This window comes from Antrostomus carolinensis, unplaced genomic scaffold (assembly GCF_000700745.2).
Source record: "Antrostomus carolinensis isolate BGI_N321 unplaced genomic scaffold, ASM70074v2 scaffold32610, whole genome shotgun sequence".
Classification (NCBI taxonomy): domain Eukaryota; kingdom Metazoa; phylum Chordata; class Aves; order Caprimulgiformes; family Caprimulgidae; genus Antrostomus; species Antrostomus carolinensis.
Genome location: NW_010288258.1, coordinates 205 through 17,823, shown reverse-complemented (window position 1 = coordinate 17,823; position 17,619 = coordinate 205). Strand labels below are relative to the sequence as shown.

The 17,619-nt window shown below is 45.3% G+C and overlaps 1 protein-coding gene across 1 annotated transcript; it reads right to left on the bottom strand.

Moving 5' to 3' along the window:
• Positions 1 to 379: 379 nt before the first annotated feature.
• On the bottom strand, positions 380 to 16,226 carry LOC104520195 (tenascin-N; the record flags this gene model as incomplete). Its single annotated transcript, XM_010166109.1, is given in 11 exon segments — positions 380 to 643; positions 2,054 to 2,317; positions 3,299 to 3,562; positions 6,704 to 6,967; positions 8,836 to 8,925; positions 9,375 to 9,560; positions 10,460 to 10,723; positions 14,163 to 14,208; positions 14,210 to 14,290; positions 14,292 to 14,560; positions 15,815 to 16,226. Coding segments are annotated over 11 exon segments (2,404 nt in total), but the record flags the coding sequence as incomplete, so codon positions are not given.
• Positions 16,227 to 17,619: the final 1,393 nt, after the last annotated feature.

Here is a 17,619-nt window from a genome sequence, read left to right as displayed (position 1 = left end):
AATATATATTTATATTTAATTCATTTAATTAAATAAATAAATTAAATATATATTTAATTCTAAAATGGTTTAACTGCAGTTGTTAAACCTCTGTCAGTGTTAGATTTGGTATCAGCACAAGAAGCATCACATGCTTTTGATTAAGGACTATTGAAATAAGCTGGGTGCCATCTGCTGTCATTGCTCCTGCATTACATCTTCTCTTCTATAACAGCAGTCTCGGTTATGGTAGTCTATATTCACACACTTGCATCTCAAGAATAAGTTTCCCACTGTAGATCCTCTTTACCCACTAATGAGAAGAGAGATGATGAAATGTAAAACAACAAGGGAGCAGGGTCCTTCTACCCCATTCCACTTCCCTCCTGCCCACAATTACCTGTCAGTGTGTCAACGCTCACTCTCTTGCTCTGCTTGCTTCTCAGCTCTGCCCAGAGATGGATGGTGTACTGCATGCCTGGTTTCAGTCCTGTCAGGGTGGTAATGGTCATGTCCTTCCCCACTTCTATTTCCTTGGTGTCCCCATCAGCAGAAGTGTAGCTCACCATATACCTGTCTATCGGAGTTTGGATGATACTCCAGGAGATGGTGGCCAAGTCCTCTGTCACTTGGTCAGTTGCCAGATTCTTTGGGCTGTCCATTTCTAAGAAATAAAGTGCAGAGTAGAAAGTGTGGGTAACTAGAAGACACACATGGTCCCCTTGGAACTTTTGCTTTCTAAAGCCCCATGATTCCACCCTTAGGAAGCAAAGGATGACCTGGACTAACTCATCTGTAGCTTTACTGGGTCTCTGTGGCTAATCACGTGCTTGCTAGTGACAATGCAGAACTGGAGTAAGACAAGGTAAGGGATGAGGCATGGTCATCTTCAGACAGAGGTCTCAGGAGTAAAATATCAAGCAGAGATACAGGGAAGAATGATTGTGCAGAAGAAGGTCCAACTGAAATTTAAGGTTTGTAAGAATTTCAGTCTGACACAGCCTCAAGAGAGATCCATCAGACCAGCTATTTGGCAGCATGCATGGTCCTGGAGTCCTGGTCAGCACAGGGTACACCAAGGCAAAGAAAAAGATGTGAAATACTGAGGCAGTACCAAAACTCTGCTCCCCTTTATCAGCCTCCCCAACAAATCTGTCTTTTTGAGCTGTGAGGTGCCAGCGAGGCATAACACTCCTCTACAGTACAACCAAGGGAAGGCAGCCTTGGCAAAAGAGGTGGCCCAAGGAGAAACATAATCATAGCTAATTCACCCTGTGAAGCTACATCTCTCCTTCCATAGCTGCAAAATCACAACCCAAATTTCCACAGGTCACCCATGAGAGTGTTTGTGCCTGCCGTTGTGCTCAGCTTGCTTCCTTTGATGTCCACCATGCCTGGCTTCAAACTAATCAGGACAGCCAGATGTGTGTCCCACCCCATCTCTCCCTCATTCCCAGGAAACACTAGCAGTGCCCTCTGACAATCAGTCTGTCTTCAGCCTAGATAAGCAGCCAGCTTCTGTAAGCAAAAACCTCGACTAAACAAAGTGAATTACTGACTTTTTCCAGGCTCAAACTATTTGCTACCCTTTTGTGTTGTAAAACATTACTAATAGGCACGTTTTCTTCCAAATCTTGCTTCATTGATAAACACCAGTACTACCAGTTGAACCATCCTAAGTTTAAGCAGGGTTCAACAGCAGCAGTGTACACTGTGGGGCAGAGCGCAGCCACACCAGCAGAGTTCAGCATACCTGAAGACCAGAAACAGCAGACAAAGCTAATGAGTGAGGATGACAGTGCTTTAGTAAAGTGCTGTGAAGCTCACACCAGCTGATAGTTTCTGAACTAACAGAGCAGTTGTTAGTTCCTAAAAGTTCTCCAGACTTGGCAGGAGGCATTGTCTCCATCCAAAGCTTGAAGGTGCCTCTGGCATGGATGTCACCACATCATAGGTGACAAGACAAAATGCTGCCTAGTATACGCTGTACAACAGGCCAGAAGAAAACAGGACAGAAGTTGAGATCACCTCCACAACAGTGTCACACAGAACAACAAGGATTCTCCTGGAATACCTGTCACTGCCTCTGTGCTGGTCCTCTTGCTCTGCTGGGCTCCCTTCTCTGCCCAGAGGTAGATGACATATTCAATGCCAGGCTTCAGTCCTGTCAGAGTCATGGTAGTCCTGTTCTTCCCCATTTCCATCTCCTCTGTGTCACCATCAACAGAGGTGTAGTTCACCGTGTACCTATCTATGACAGCCTGGACCCTGTCCCAGGAGATGGTGGCTGTGTCCTCTGTCACTTGGTCAGTCACCAGGTGAGCTGGGCTGTCGATTTCTGCAGAGACAGTTAAAAGCAAAGAACAGAGGCTGTCACAGTCAGGCTGTACTGTGACACTGTCACACTCCTTCCCCTCAAGGCCCTTGCCAGTTTCTTCCTTTTTCAAGTCCTATTTCTGATCACACACTGACTGGACCCACAAAGCTGGGAGGTATCAAGGTCTGAGGTGATTTGTCTGGAGTCTGTCTTTAATCCTTACAGATGCTTTCCAAGGGAACAGCACAGCCAGTGCTGACCAGGACAGGAGAGAGCCCTTGCAAAGCAAGATACTGTAACCTTCTTGTTTTCTCACCATCACAAGCCTCTGATGTCATCTGTCCAGAAAGTGAGAGAACAACCAAAGCTCTCTTGTTAAGAGGATGACCCAGGTATGCATTTACTCATCTTCCTTCAGCAAGTCCCTGACCTAGAGCATGGGTCTTGTAAACATTTGCAACCGCTTGCAATTGATTCAGACATTCAGCTTTACAGTGTTGTTATAAACAAGGAACCCTCACACTGGGCACACACTAGAACAGGCCACACAGGGGAAAGAAAGTCATGGTAAGAACACAACTGTGGAAGAAGGATTAATCATCTTATTGCAAGAAAAGGCATTGTGCATGCTGTTAACCTCTCTGCACTTCAATTTCTTCATCTGCAAAAAGCAACTGAGCATTTCCCTATTCCATGATGAAAGATAAATGAATTGACCAGTTAAAATAAAACAAGACTATATAAACACATAAGACACTGCTGCAAAGGCTTCATTTTCCCTAATCCCTATTAGTAACAACAACACAGCCTATTCATAGTACCTACAACAACAACCTCTCTGTCATGATGTTGAATAGGTTTCACCACAAGATGCACTGAAGATTTGAACTGTTAAGCCTGAATCTCCCTCTGCTTTGAAACTGTCAGGGGATGGACTTACTCAGTGCTAAGGCAAAGCTAGGCTGTAGCCTTTACTCTTAATAAAATCTATTGCCCTTTTACCTGTCACAGCCTCAGTGCTGATCCTCTTGCTCTGCTGCTCTCCCTTTTCTGCCCAGATGTAAATGACATACTCTGTGTCTGGCTTCAGTCCTGCCAAGGTGGTGGCATTCTTGTCTTCCTCCACCTCTCTCTCCTCTGTGTCCCCATTAGCCGAGGTGTAGCTCACTCTGTATCTGTCTACTGAAGCCTGCACTTTGTTCCAGGAAACAGTAATTGCATCCTCTGTCACTTGGGCAGCCAACAGCTCAGTTGGGCTGTCAATTTCTGTAAGCAAAAGTCATAATTATTCAAAGGTTTAGTATAGTGCTGTGCTAATCACAATGGTTTAAAGACACAGACAATACAAGTTTTATAGGGAGAGGTAGTATGTTTTATTAAACTATCAAATATACTTGGAAAAACAGATGAGCTTTGGGAAATTATTCTGTGCCCAAAGACCTAAAAAGGGTTTGTGCATCCAAAAGCTTGCTTGTTTGGTTGTGTTAGGTTTTGGGTGGGTTTTTTGTGTTTGTTTTTCTGTTGTTGTTGTTTTTTTTTTCTCCAGCTCAAACTGGTAAATCTAACAGAACTTTTATCTTCAGCCATAAGCCATGTCTTGATCATGTGGTGTAAATAACTGACGCTTAAGTGAGTCCCATTTGTGGCCCCAAAGCATTTGGCACTGTTGGATACAGTGCCAGGTAGGTAAAACAAGGTGGCTAACTACTTGCAAGTCCTACCATTCCTGACACACTGCTGTACACACCTGTACACCAGCGCCAAGCTTTGTCAGGGCCAGTCAGCCCTCTGCCCCAGCACTGGGTGAGCTGGGCTGCTGATTTCTGCAGGAACAGTTAGGAGTGAAGAACACAGGTTGTCCCGGTGAGGCTACACTTACTCCTTCCCCTCAAGGGCCTTGCTAATTGCTTCCACTTCTCATCTTTATTTCTTATCCAGGATGGGTCTGAACTACAAAGCTGGTAGGTGCCCAATTCTGAGGTATTTCAGCTGGGATCTAGGTCTCCTCCTCACAGCTGCAACAGCAGGGCTCTTTGTTGGCAACAAAAGCACAGCTGACCCTGCATGGGCAGAGCCCACGCAGAATATGGTGCTACTGCCTCTTGCTTTTTGAAGATCACCAGCTCTTGTCTGGCTTGTTCTGGGAATTAACCCAAAAACCCAACCGCCTGCTCAGAATGTCCATCTGAAATGCAGCTCTCCTGGAACAAGATTATTTCATACTGAAGCAAACCTCCTACCTGTCACAGCTTTGACATCTGCTGGGCTTCCCTCTCTGTCCAGAGGCTGGTGGTGTACTTTTTGCTTGGCTTCAGTCCCATCAGAGCAGTGATGCTCTTGCCCTTCCCCACCTCCATGTTCTTTGTGTTCCCATTAGTTCATAGAATCATAGAATGGTTTGGGTTGGAAGGGACCTTAAAGATCATCCAGTTCCAACCCCCCCTGCCAGCAGCAGGGACACCTTCCACTAGACCAAGTTGCTCAAAGCCTCATCCAACCTGGCCTTGAGCACTTCCAGGGAGGGGGCATCCACAGCTTCTCTGGGCAACCTGTTCCAGTGTCTGACCACCCTCACAGTGAAGAACTTCTTCCTAATATCTAATCTAAACCGACCCTCTTTCAGCTTAAAGCCATTACCCCTTGGTCTATCATTAACTGCTGTTATAAAAAGTCCCTCCCCTGTTAGTTGTGTTGTATCTCACCAAGTACCCATCAGGGGCCAGTCCCTATCCCAGGAGATTGTGACTATGTCTTCTGTCAGCTACCTGGCTGCTATTTGGACACTACACTGGCAATTTCTTAAAGAGAAGGTTTGAAGGTGAAGAACCAGGCAACGACACTAGTGAGAACTAGGTTCACATTCCCCACTAGGAAATAAAACCCCACCACTTTCAATCTCCTCCCATTATCACAATCCTTCTCTTGCCCTTTTCACAGACAAACATTCTGCATGACTTCAAGAGTCACTATCACAGCAGAGCCCGCAGGAACATGACCCTTCAAGGACAGCCCAACAGCCCATGACCTATACAGAAAGCATGAGGTTTTGTGGTTTTGGGGTTTTTTTTTTTTCCACTGAACTTCTAAATACATCTCAGCAGCCTGAGCAGTGAAGGACTTGCAGATGCTTCCCAAATTATTGGAACAACATTCTTATTCTGGCATATTCTGCTAATATATCAGCTTAGCTGTACTATGATTTACCACATATTAGCTATGGTAAAAGTTGTGATTTTCCACCTGTGTGTACTAATCTCACTCCTTTTGTGCAATGAAAATATGTTATTTCTCATTTTAATGAAAGATGCTGAGGCTCATTTGTGTCACCCTAGAGCTGTGCACACTGGGAATGGGTGTTTGAATAACGCTCAGCTAGTTAGCACTGTAAGATGCTCACCTGTGGCAAGAAAAATCAACTGAATGATTTTCTTGTGTGATATGAAAATCAAGTTTGTTCTTTAGTTATAATTGCATTGCAGCTGGGTATGAGCTGTGCCTGTATGCATGTGCATTGCCTTTAACACCTTAACTCCCTGGGTGGCCCAGGAGCTCCCTAGCCAGTCACCTGTATCAGTGAGAACATGGGCTGGCTTCAGGCAACGGGACCAACTTGAAAGTAGGTAATTGACTGAACTTCATAATTAAGCATTTGGTTGATCCTTATCAATCCCCTCCAGGTGGGAACTTCAGACAGTCCTACAAATTCCCTGAGGCAGCTCCTGTTGTGTCTAGTCCAATTTATATGCTTAAATGTGTTGGTTAACATCCCGAGTGGAGCATCTCAAACATTCCTCTAGGTAATTTCTGCTGCAGAAGTACAGATTGCACATAGATAAGACATTTGTAAATCATCAGCAGAAACTGCTCCTGTACACACAGCCATGTTGGACCATGGCTGGCTGGATTACAAGATATGAGCACAACAGTGGTGTGAGGAGCTTCCCAATCCAGCTGTGGACCCTGTTGCAAGCACCCTGCCAGTGGAGATCCTAGCCACCAAGAACAGTGACCAAATGTCCTGTTCAGAGACTGGATTCTCCATGTGATTCTTATCTTATGCCATGATCAGTCACCAAAACACAAGCTTGGAGGTGGTTTATGGCATTTCAAAAGCAAGGCATGAATCACACATTCCAGCTATGAGGCTTTAGCTTTGGCTGTGTTGGATTGTTGCCCGTACTGACTGTAACTGGTGCAGTGCCATAAGACCTGTCCATAACAGGACTCAAACCACGGTCTTCATGCCAAGCTGGAGACCTGTTCAGCCTCTTTAGCAAGAAGGACGTGAATTTTTTGCTTCACTAAAATCCTGTGCAAAGCAAAAGAAGCTTTAGGGAAACATGTCAGATTGATAAAGGAGTTTGAAATTCAAACTCAGCTCCCTGCACTGCTGCTGCTACAACTTACCTATCACAGCTCTGGTGCTTGCCTTCTTGCTCTGCTGGGGTCCCTTCTCCGCCCAGATGTGGATGATGTATTCCATGCCTGGCTTCAGATCCAGTAAGGTGATGATGTCATTTTCACTCCCCACCTCTATTTCATTGGTGTCTCCATCAGCTGAGGTGTATCTCACCATGTACCTGTCTATGGGAGCCTCAACTTTACTCCATGAGACAGTGGCTGTGTCCTCTGTCACTCGGTCAGTTGCCACATTGGTTGGGCTATCAACTCCTGAGAGAACATTTCAAAGTGCAGGATTAGGAAAGTCCAGCTGCATTAAACCACTACAATACCTGTCATGGCAGGTGCACATTTCCTTCATTCTTGCCTTGCTGCTTTGGCCAGCAAAAATACAGAGTCACCCAGGTTCCCCCTACAGCCTCTCAAGAAAAAAAGGCATCCATGAAAAACCAGAATGGGCAGAGTGGGGAGAAAGCAGGACTGTTCTACCGTTTAGATGAAACTTGCCATTTTTTTTTCTGCAAGAATAGCTTGCAGGCTACCTGTCTCACCTTCCACAGGTACTGATTTGAGCATTACCTTCTCCCTCACCCTTCTCACAGCACTGAGTATAGGTCCCTTCCTTTCTCTGCCTCCTGCCATTTGTTTCTCCTCCCTTTCTGCCTACTCTTCAGACCTGTCTCTCAGACTTCCCCGAGGCTTCTGCTATTTTAGGTGATGAATCAGAGTTTAGTGGTAGTTCTTGCAATAGCTGGTATTTGTTTTAGTCACAGCTCTTAAGTTGCAGGGGTTACCTATGAATATGAGCAGGATGACTCATTGTAGATTTGTTTTTCCTTCTAAGAAGTTTTGCAGCCCCCAGGTCTGTGAGGAACAGCTTGAAAGCACAAGCCAAGAGTGTGCCAAATAATCAGAATGTATGCAGGGAAGAAGAGCAGTCCTACAAGGGCAGTGTAGAGGTTGTAGGTTTTGTTGGTTTAAATCAGTTTTCAGGCCTGATCTGTGATTTTTCAGTCTTTGGATGCAGCATGCCTGCCCTTTTGTAAGGCAGCTGAATTTCAGAGCTTGTAGAATCTTGCAGGTAGAATGAGAGTTCAAAATTCTTCAAGGTCTGTTTTTCAATATGAATAGCTCAAAAATATTCTGCCATGTTTTTGAAGAGCATGAAGCATCAATGAATCAACAGGGTTCCCAGATCTGCTTTAACATTCATGTCTGTCTGCCATTTACAGTACAAAATAACAGTCAAATAACAGTAGCACCTGCCAGGCCTTCTGAGCTGTACTGAGCACACAGCTGGAGCAGAAATCAGCTTTTGTGCTCTCCCCAGGCTGGAGATGACTGACTCGGACTCTGTTACAAGATAAAGCAGTCCAAAGCTTCAACTTCTAAGGGCCAGCAAGTAGCTGAAGCCTCTTCAGTCATTTCAGATGTAAAAGGTGAAAACTCAAGCTACCAGAGAAATGCCAGGAGCAGGCCACAGCTTCACCTCCATGGCAGCAGGGGTATCAGACCACAGAGCAGGCTGGGACTACAGACCCCAGTGGAAATGCAGGCCTGGCAATGGTGTGCCAATCTCCTCCTCAGTCCAATTGTGCTGTTCAGCTGATGAACAAAAAAAATAATGCTGGAGCCAGGCAATATAGGAATAAAGAAGAATTTATCCTCTTCCTTATTATTCCTAGGCTCAGAGACCAGATAAATCGGCAGCAGCTGCTCAGAAGATCCACAAGGAAGGGCTATATCCAGACCTCAAATCATGTGTGCTAGGTTTAAGCAAGGTCATTCTGTCAATGATCTAGTCAGGAAAGTCATGAACCAAAAACTTTGAGTTTCTGCTGGACCCAGGTTCATTTGAGGGTTGTTACTGCATACAGAGGGCAGCTTACTATGCTTACTATTAATCAAGTTAAAGGTGAAGTTACTTTAGGTTTAAAAGCAAGGCAAAAGCCTAAGCTAGGGCTAGATTTAGTGTTTAACATACAATGTAGACAAGCTTAAACAAGATATAAGCAGATATGGCTGCAGGTCATGCATGAAGAAGCAGCCAACTGTGCACCTTCTGTGCTGCAATCTTGACAGATCCGTCCTCCAACCCTGTAGCAATACCACCATCATAAAAGAAACTTCCCACCTACCAGTCCTGCCACTCACTGAGGATGGTATCCCCTCTGTATTGTCTTTCATCGGTATGACAGTGATCTCATACTCTGTGCCAGGTTTCAGGCCTACAAAGAGCAAAAGAAAGCATTATCAACAATTAGGGAAGACAGGAATTTATTATTTTTTTTTAAAAAAAAAGCTATTTTGCTAAGTCTGTCCAGGTCTAGGTTTGTAGCAGAGAGAAACTTAAAGTTTAGATGGAGACTTTCATAACATCAGTGTTATCAGCTCTGAAACAGAAGAATATACTTTACCCCTAACAAGGACAGGATTAAAGCAGAATGAATATGCCTTGACACTTGCTATCCACAGGACTTAGAAGCTTTATCCCTGTGGAGACATCCATTGTTATGGGATAGGGGAACCCCAATAGAACTCACCCTGGCCTACAGCAGGCACAAGGTAAAGGACAACTGCTCATCCACACACAAAAATCATCTCAGGACCACAGTCTGGCAATCAATCACCCTCGCAACTTCTCCCTGCCCACTGTGGAACACCCGCAGGTACTCACCAGTCACAATGTGTCTGCTCTCGGGGTTATTGCTTTTGGGCACCGTGACCTGTTTCTCATCCATCTCCACCAGGGATCTGAACTTCAGCTTATAATAATCCACATCTGTTGGTGGGTTCTCCCACTCCACTTCCAGGGAGTGCTCCATCTCTTCTGTCACCCAGATGGCATTGAGCACAGACAGGACTGGTAAGGACAGCAGAGGGCCGTGAAGAAGTAGGATCAGCACCAAAAGGTGAATATGAGATAAGAAGTTGATAAACAGCCCCCTTCCCTCCCCAGTCGCCTGCTCTAAAACCTGAGATGTTTTCCTGAGCCAAACTGAAGAGTTAAAGCAAGTACAGCACAATCATTATCTCAACAGGCTTAGTTTTATCCATGGTAACCCTCCAACTCAAGAGTTTTCTGGCTCTCAGCTCCTACCTGTTGTGATAGGAGTAAGAAAAATGTCAAAAGAACCCAACTTTTCACTGTTTTTGCCAAGTACAGGCACACACAGCAAACTACCAGCTGCTAACAAAATGACATTTCAGTTCTAGAGAGACAGAATGTGTCAAATACGCAGTCTTTCCATACTCAGCCTCCTAACCTCAGCAGCATCAGGCTCATGCAGTCCAGGGAAGAGACTATGAGGAAAAGTCACTCCTGCAGGTGTGTTTGGCAAATTAGTACCTAGGAATGACATTCTGTCTACTTTAATGTCCCCTCTGCATCTAGTCAAACAGTGCATTATTCCTAATAACATGCTGGTCTTATCTTGTGTGCTGCTGTTGCTGCTTCTTGCAGTAGGCAATGTTACAGATTCCCTGGAATTCAGGGCTGTCAATAGAAGTAGGATTTGGACAAGATAAAGGGAGAGATAGGAAATTTGCAGTGCATTCAGCTCCAACGATACGTATCTGGAAACTGATTCTCCAGCAGAGAAAGATGGCAAAAAAATGCAGCTGAGACTGGGAGGAGAAAGTGCTCTTCATCACTCAGGATGTTATAAACCTGCAAAGCCAAACAATTTGTTCCACTTGTAGATCTTTAAAGCTAGATTCAAACAGCTCCTGCCTCTGAAGAAAAAGACTGCCTGCTCCTACCTGTAGTTGCTTCTAGATACTCGGGCTCACTGGCAATCCCCTTCTTCACATGACAAAGTGTGACATTATATGTGGTGCTGGGGTGGAGACCCACAGTCTCATAGCTGAGCTGCTCTTTGGGCACGTGGACTTGTTTCAGCCATGTCTCATACCCTACTGGATAATAGCTAATGAGGTAATTATCCACATCAATCATTTGATCCCAGCTGACAGCCAGAGAGTTCTCTGTGGAGTTCAGCAGCTGCAGGTTCTGAGGAGCGAGCACTGGAAAGGAAACAAAGAAAAACACTGCAGTGAGAATGATGTCTGAGCATCTCATCCAGGGCTCACAGGGTCAAGCAAGAAATTGTTTCAAACCTATTTTGAATACAGAGAGAACACAGAACTGGAACTCCCAGTCTGTGATCATCTTGGGTTTGTCCATTTCTTTCTGCCCATTAAATACAAAAGCATATTGCAGTCAGTAACAAATACAATAATTTCCTAGACTCTTCTTTCCAGCTTCTAAACCCACACTGGCATGAGGAAAACAGTCTTGTAAAGCTGTCCCTTCCAGTGCCTCTAGGAAAAGAAAGAAAAGCCAAAAACCTCCTTTTCATACCACTGTCAGAGTTATTTCAAAATGTCAACTGGTCCCCAGAACTGGGGAACACAGCTTCTCCATGGCAGAGGTAGAAAACTGAGCTTTTATACTGATGGAAACTTCCACTTGGTGACTGGCGAAGACCTGGGCAAATCTGTGACACACAATAAATTTCAGGATACCATCAGTGCCTTAACCTTTTTGCTACAAGACAGACAGCTTGTCAGTGTCTTGAAGAAGCCCTTGAAAGCAGTCATGTAGAACATCTGTCAGAAAGTTTACCTGATTTTTAATTACAAGTAAGCATATCATAAATTGATCAAACTCTCTACCAGCTGTATTTCATTAGCAAGGCTCTAACCAATAGCAAAACATGGATAGCAAGTGCCTGTAAAAAGGCAAGTGTCAGCAACATTAGGTCAGATAACATCTTGAGATTCTTCTCACGTGAAAGGCAGCATTCATTCCCTGCCACAATTCACAGCTCTCACCAAATTCCCCCCTCAATATATGCCTTCCATGGCTTTTGATTAAAACTTTGTACAAAGTGTGAGGACGTTCATCCTGCCTCTCCCTGTGATACAGAATTACTTTGCAATAAAACAATAAAGAACCTAAATACATATGGTATGGTGCATCCCTGGTCTAAGCATAGTTCAGAAGAGGATTGTATCTGCCTCTCTGAAGAGGAGAGATGTGGCAGAAGAAACCAGTATCACCTGTTTAGGACAGTGCCCAGGACAGTTTGTGTTTCGGAGCAGGACGATGCTCCAATGAGGGGTTCTCACAAGGGCAGTGACTCTCTAGCCCAGCCCAGGGGGATCTATTTTTGCAATGTGGTTTTTGGTCTGCCCTGAGATGCACCAGAGCCATCTTCTCCAGCCAACATGACAAACCCAAGCACTTCAGGACTTGACAAAGTCACGCCTGGTCAGAGCTGGGGGAAGTGGCCCTGTGAAGGTGTGAAAGGGATGGAGGTGCAGCCTGGACTTGGCAACCCTTGAAAACCTCCTCCTCTTGCTCTCCAACAGCAGAGAACCTCCTAGCCTGAAGCAAAGTGTGAGGGTTATGGATGGACTCAATGATCTTAAGGCCTTTTCCAACCAAAATGATTCTATGAAAGGGTTCATCACAGGCACAGCACCGACTGCTGAGGTGAATTAGGAGGACGTGTGGTTGTGGGCCATGCAAGAGTCAATCTCCATCCAGCAGCTTCTCCTCCAGAATCAGACTGAGACCCTAATGGCCAAAGCAAGCAGGAAACGAGCCGCACATTTAGAGATCCAGCGCTGGGCTGAGAGCTCACAGAGGAGCTGGCTGGGAACCCTGGCTCCCCTGGGAACAGCAGAGCCCCTCTTTATTTTCCTTTCCAATTTCCTTATTACAGCATCAATACACAGACTTCCTGTTTAAACTAATATTGTGCAGAGATACCAAACAAGTGTTTTTAAACTGCCAGTTTATTCATCTTCAGATATCCCAGAGTGCTATTTTGGAGTGCCAGTAAACAAAGTCCAGAAAGAACAAAGGCTAATACCTGCTGTTCAGTGTGTCCTCGTCCTCTAGTTCTCCTTCACAAGGAATTGTAAGACATTAATTAGACTTTTGCATGCTTGATAATAACTTCTAGATGTTTAAACATTCCAGTTACCATGGTAATATATAAAAAAAGTAATTTCGTGATCTGAGACACATAAAAACATAGGAATAATAATAAATAAATAAATAAAAATGGTGCTCAGTGTAAATCTCCCAGGATGCAGAAATCTAACCCAAATTGGAATAAAAAAGGCAATTTGACATCTATGGGAGAGGAGTGCTCGGCTACTGATACTGAGATGGCATTTGCCTTTGGACTTAAAACAGTTTTTAAGCAGGAGTGGAGGTGTAGTGCTCAGAAAAAGTAGCAAAATGGATTATGCAATATGCATGAACTCTGCAGTGCTTGCTCACTCAGATACTCAGAGAGCAGAGGCCACTTCACACTCTGTAAAACACCTGCGGGTGTTGTGTAAGGAAGAGGATCCAAGGCTGGACCCAGACAGCCCTTTGAGGCTGGCTGGGTAAGAGTTCTCTGAGACAACTGTCTCTGCTCTGGGAAAAACAACTCTGCTTACCACCTCTGTAAAGGTGCTGCCTCCTGAGCAGCAAGTCCCGGTCTACTGACAGGAGAGAAGAGTGCTGGAGCCACAGAGAAACATCTCTGAATAGTGTGGAAGGGGTGGGAGGAGTGATGGTTTGATGCAGAGCTCTTGTCTGGATGAAAAATATGAGCTAATAATCTTTTAAATAAAAGATGAGTCTCTAAGCAGATGGGTCAAGCCTGAGAGGTGAGGGATGATCTGGAGGAGAAAAGACCTGCCAGTAAGGTCACTGCAGAGCCCTGCTGAGCGATACCTACTGCTCAGCGTGTGGCTGTTACCTACTTCTCCTTCCTGAGGAGCTGTGAAAGATTAGAGCAAGCAGTGACATGCTGAGAAGGAAAGGCAGCTTCCAGGGTAAAAGGCTGAGTGCTGAAGCCTGGAGTATCGACCTGCGGTTATAGGGAGATTGTAGGTTTTTCAGAATTAAGCAGAAATTGCTGGACACACACCTCAAGGTCAGCTCAGCCAGGTCTCCTCAGGCAAATCCTACTGCCTTGTAACAAAGTAGAATTTCCCAAAGACCTCACTTCAAAGGGAGGTTATTTAAAGGATTTATACATCCTTTGTCTCACAGGCTTTATCAAATCAACTACCTTCTCGAAAGCAGCTCACACTGCAACAAAGGTGATTTTACCTTCTATTGTCTCATTTGTATGTCAAGAAACAGGCTCTGGCTCCCTCTTTAATTACAGGCTCCATACCCAGTTTTGCTCTCTCCTTCAGCTGCTACACACAGGCTTGTGCTAGCACTACCCTTAACTGCATTTCCACCTTTCCCCAGTTCAGAAATGTTCTCCAGTTCTTGAAGACAAGGACCTGCCAGCAACCCCTAGCCAAGCAGGAACTCCAAGAGGAACATGGTGACTCCAGGCTTGGCTTATCTACAGGATTAACCAAATGTTTATGGGAGGCAGAGAGGGAAACTCAGAATGAAAGAAAAAAAGAAAGGGAAAAACAACTCACAGGCATGTCCTACCTTGGGAGCAGTCAAGGCCAAAGAAGCCATCGTGGCAGTAGCACTCCTCCCGTGTCACAGAACCCATTGCCACTGCAGTCCCCAGGGCATCGTTTCTCGTTGCAGTCCTCGTTTCTCGTTGCAGTCCTCTCCGATGAACTCCTCATAGCACTGGCAGACCCCTGTGGCTGTGTCACAGATCCCGTTGCCACTGCAGTTCTCAGGACAGAAGCGCTGCCTGCAGTCCTCACCAAAGTAAGGCTCCTCACAGCTACACTTCCCACCATCACAGCGCCCACGGCCGCTGCAGTGGCTAGGGCAGGTGGGACGGGAGCAGTCATGGCCCTCCCAGCCCTCGGCACACTTACAGCTGCAAGTCTCAGGGAGGAATGTCCCGTGGCCACTGCAATGTGAGACACCTGGCCAGAGCAGCACCAGGATGGACAACAGCAAGTGTGACACAGATCAGAAGGAGGGGAAAAAACAAAAACAAAATTAGAAACATAATAATAGATAGATAGTGCAAAGGCGTGTTCAAGGTCATTAAAGGGAAAACATAACTATCACTGGAAAATATGGGCTGAAAAAGACCTGAAGACATCACCCTGTCCATCTGCTCCCTGGCCCCAGGGGGGACCAGCTCCACCCTTGCCTTTCCCTATTCACGTTTGTCCCTAGCGTGCAGGAATTCCACAACCTCTCCAGTCAATTAAAAAGCTTTTCACAACCTCTAACCTGAATCTTCCTGGTTGTCATTTAAGCTCACTATTTCTCACCAGTTATCATAAAGATGGAGTGTACGTTATTCTCATCGGGTATACATCTGTATTGTTCATGTAAGCAAAGACTTAGCACTTCTCCCTGTCTCCATTCCCCAAACATCAGTTTGTTAAATCTTTTCTTAGAGGCCATGCAGTATAAAACATTGATCACAGGCAGAGCCATTGGCCACCACAAATCATCATCATCAAAAAATCTTCTCTTTAGTCAGTTATCAAGGCAGAAAATGGCTTTAAACTGGAAGAGGGGAGGTTTAGATGAGATATTAGGAAGAAATTCTTCACTGTGAGGGTGGTGAGACAGTGTCCCAGGTTGGCCAGAGAAGCTGTGGCTGCTCCTCCCTGGAAGTGTTGAAGGCCAGGTTGGATGAGGCTTTGAGCAGCCTGGTCTAGTGGAAGGTGTCCCTGCTGCTGGCAGGGGGGTTGGAACTGGGTGAGCTTTAAGGTCCCTTCCAACCCAAACCATTCTGTGATTCCAAGAAATAAAAAGACAAATTCTCAGGAACTGCAGAACTCTGGAGGGAAAAGTAAGAAAGGAAAAAACAGCAACAAGAAGTGCCTCCCTCATCTTCCACCCTCCCCTCCCTAGAAATTATTCCATTGAATCCTCTCACCTATGTGAAACTCAGGAACTGTTTTCCCTTCCACTTCTGGGAGATGTCTGGGAAGATTTCCCCTCTGCTGGTTCCAGAAACACTATGTACTACCACATTTTGTGACTTTCAGATTTCCTCTCACATCACAGAGACCAGAGCACCATCCCATCTGTAGGACTTGAGCATCTCACTCACAGAGAACCCCCATAACCTTGACAAATGGATTTCAGTCCCCAAATCTCCGCAGCAAATAGGCTGCATGTGGGATGTAAGAACAGATACTGCAATTATTACTTACCTTGGCTTCCCCCACAGCACTTCCGAGGGCTGCAAACTTCTCTCAGCTCTGCCACTTCTTTCTCAAGCTTCTCCATCCTTTCAAGCAGACCCTTAATGTGGGTGAAAGTTTCACAGTCCCCTTTGGGTGTACGCACATGGATGTTGTGCCTAAAGATGATATTCTGCTCTTCATTTTCCTCAGCCTCCCCAGGATCTAGCTGCACCTCACCGTTGTCTTTGTGCTGTAATGGATCTGCCTCCACCTTGATCTGGGAGGACGTGGGCAGGTCAATCTTGTAGGAGTGGCTGAAGGATATTCTTTGACCATTGCTGGTGCAGTTGTGAGATGCAGGTCGTTGAAGGGCAGATGTCTGAAGAGCACAGCACAGCAATACTCCTATTGGGAAGGTAAGCCAGCTCTGGAAATCCATCTGGTAGGTTTCAGGGGCAGCACTGACCCCTCAAAACAACACAGCTGCTTTCAAGGAGAGGAAAAATTTAAGTGTGGTCATAAAGCTGGTTTTCATTATTTTCTAAAAGACAAACTCTGTTTTGCCCAGATTCAGTACTAGACTGGTCAGTACCTGGATGAGTTAGATAAAAACTAGAGCCCCCAACTAGGGGCTTTAAGTGTGCAACTTCCAAATGAGGCTTAGTATCATGGTCCATTGCAATTATTAATTATGCCACAGCACTTCTCATTCCCTTGTAGTTACAATAGATTGGTCTCCCAGCTGTGATCTGGATTACTGACCATCCTTCTGGCCACGGTCATCTCCAGCAGTTTGCATAGTTTTCAACTAGAAGCTGGAAATCTGTGCTGATGCTGTGTGCATGAAAAGTTCAGAGAACCAACATTGATCTTTCAGTACAAGAAGTTCAGGAGATAGCTTTGCTCACTTTACATGCATCACACCATAAGATGTAGAGAATATCTTGGCAGAGCGAGGGCATGATGTTTTACTTAAGGTCTGCTTGCACAACCCAGCCCGTATCCCTGAAGGCAGTGCCCTTGAAGTCTCCTTAAAGGATAAGAATGAGAAACAACAGCAAGGTCGTAAACAGAAGGGAGGATGTTCAACAGGATTGGCTGGCCACGGGGGTGGGGAGGAAGTGCCACGTGGAATCGGAAGTAAGGAGAGACTGAGGCTGGCATGAAGGCGGAAGTAAATTCATCTATAACCAATTATAAGGCAACATGTGTGATATTTAGTTAATTAAGCCAATAGTAGTTTTGTTTGTACCACATGAACCCTGTAGAACCCTATAAAAGTGTGTTGTTTTAAGCTAATAAAGGTCACTTTACGAAAAGTTCACTCTTACCTCCATGAGGACTCCGTGAATATTTCGGGGAATCTTCCTACAATAAGATATCTTTCCCAGGACAGTTGTATTTCAGGCATGGGTGGAGATGCTTTCAGGAAGGTGTTGAAGGGGATGCCATGAGTCAGTATCTACAGGGACTGTAAGCATAGAACGCTTTCCCAAGGAGGGAGATCCACTAAGAGAAGTGGACCACAAAACCTGACCAAGTGTCAGACCCCAGCCTTAGAGTCTCCATCTCTGCCACTGCCCGCTGGAGATGGAGAAGGGGTTTCTGTGGACCTGAGGACATCTGCTCTGTAGAGGCAGGACCAAGATCCTCACCTGGCTTCACATGCATTATCCATTACATCTCACAAAACCCTCATTTCAGGTACAACTGTCCTGACAGGGAGCTGAACCAGCTGTCCTCAGGTTCAGGGTCTTGTGTTGAAGACTTCTGATTTAGTCTACCACTTCAAAAAGCCTCTTCAGATTTAAATTATCAGGTTTAAGCCATGG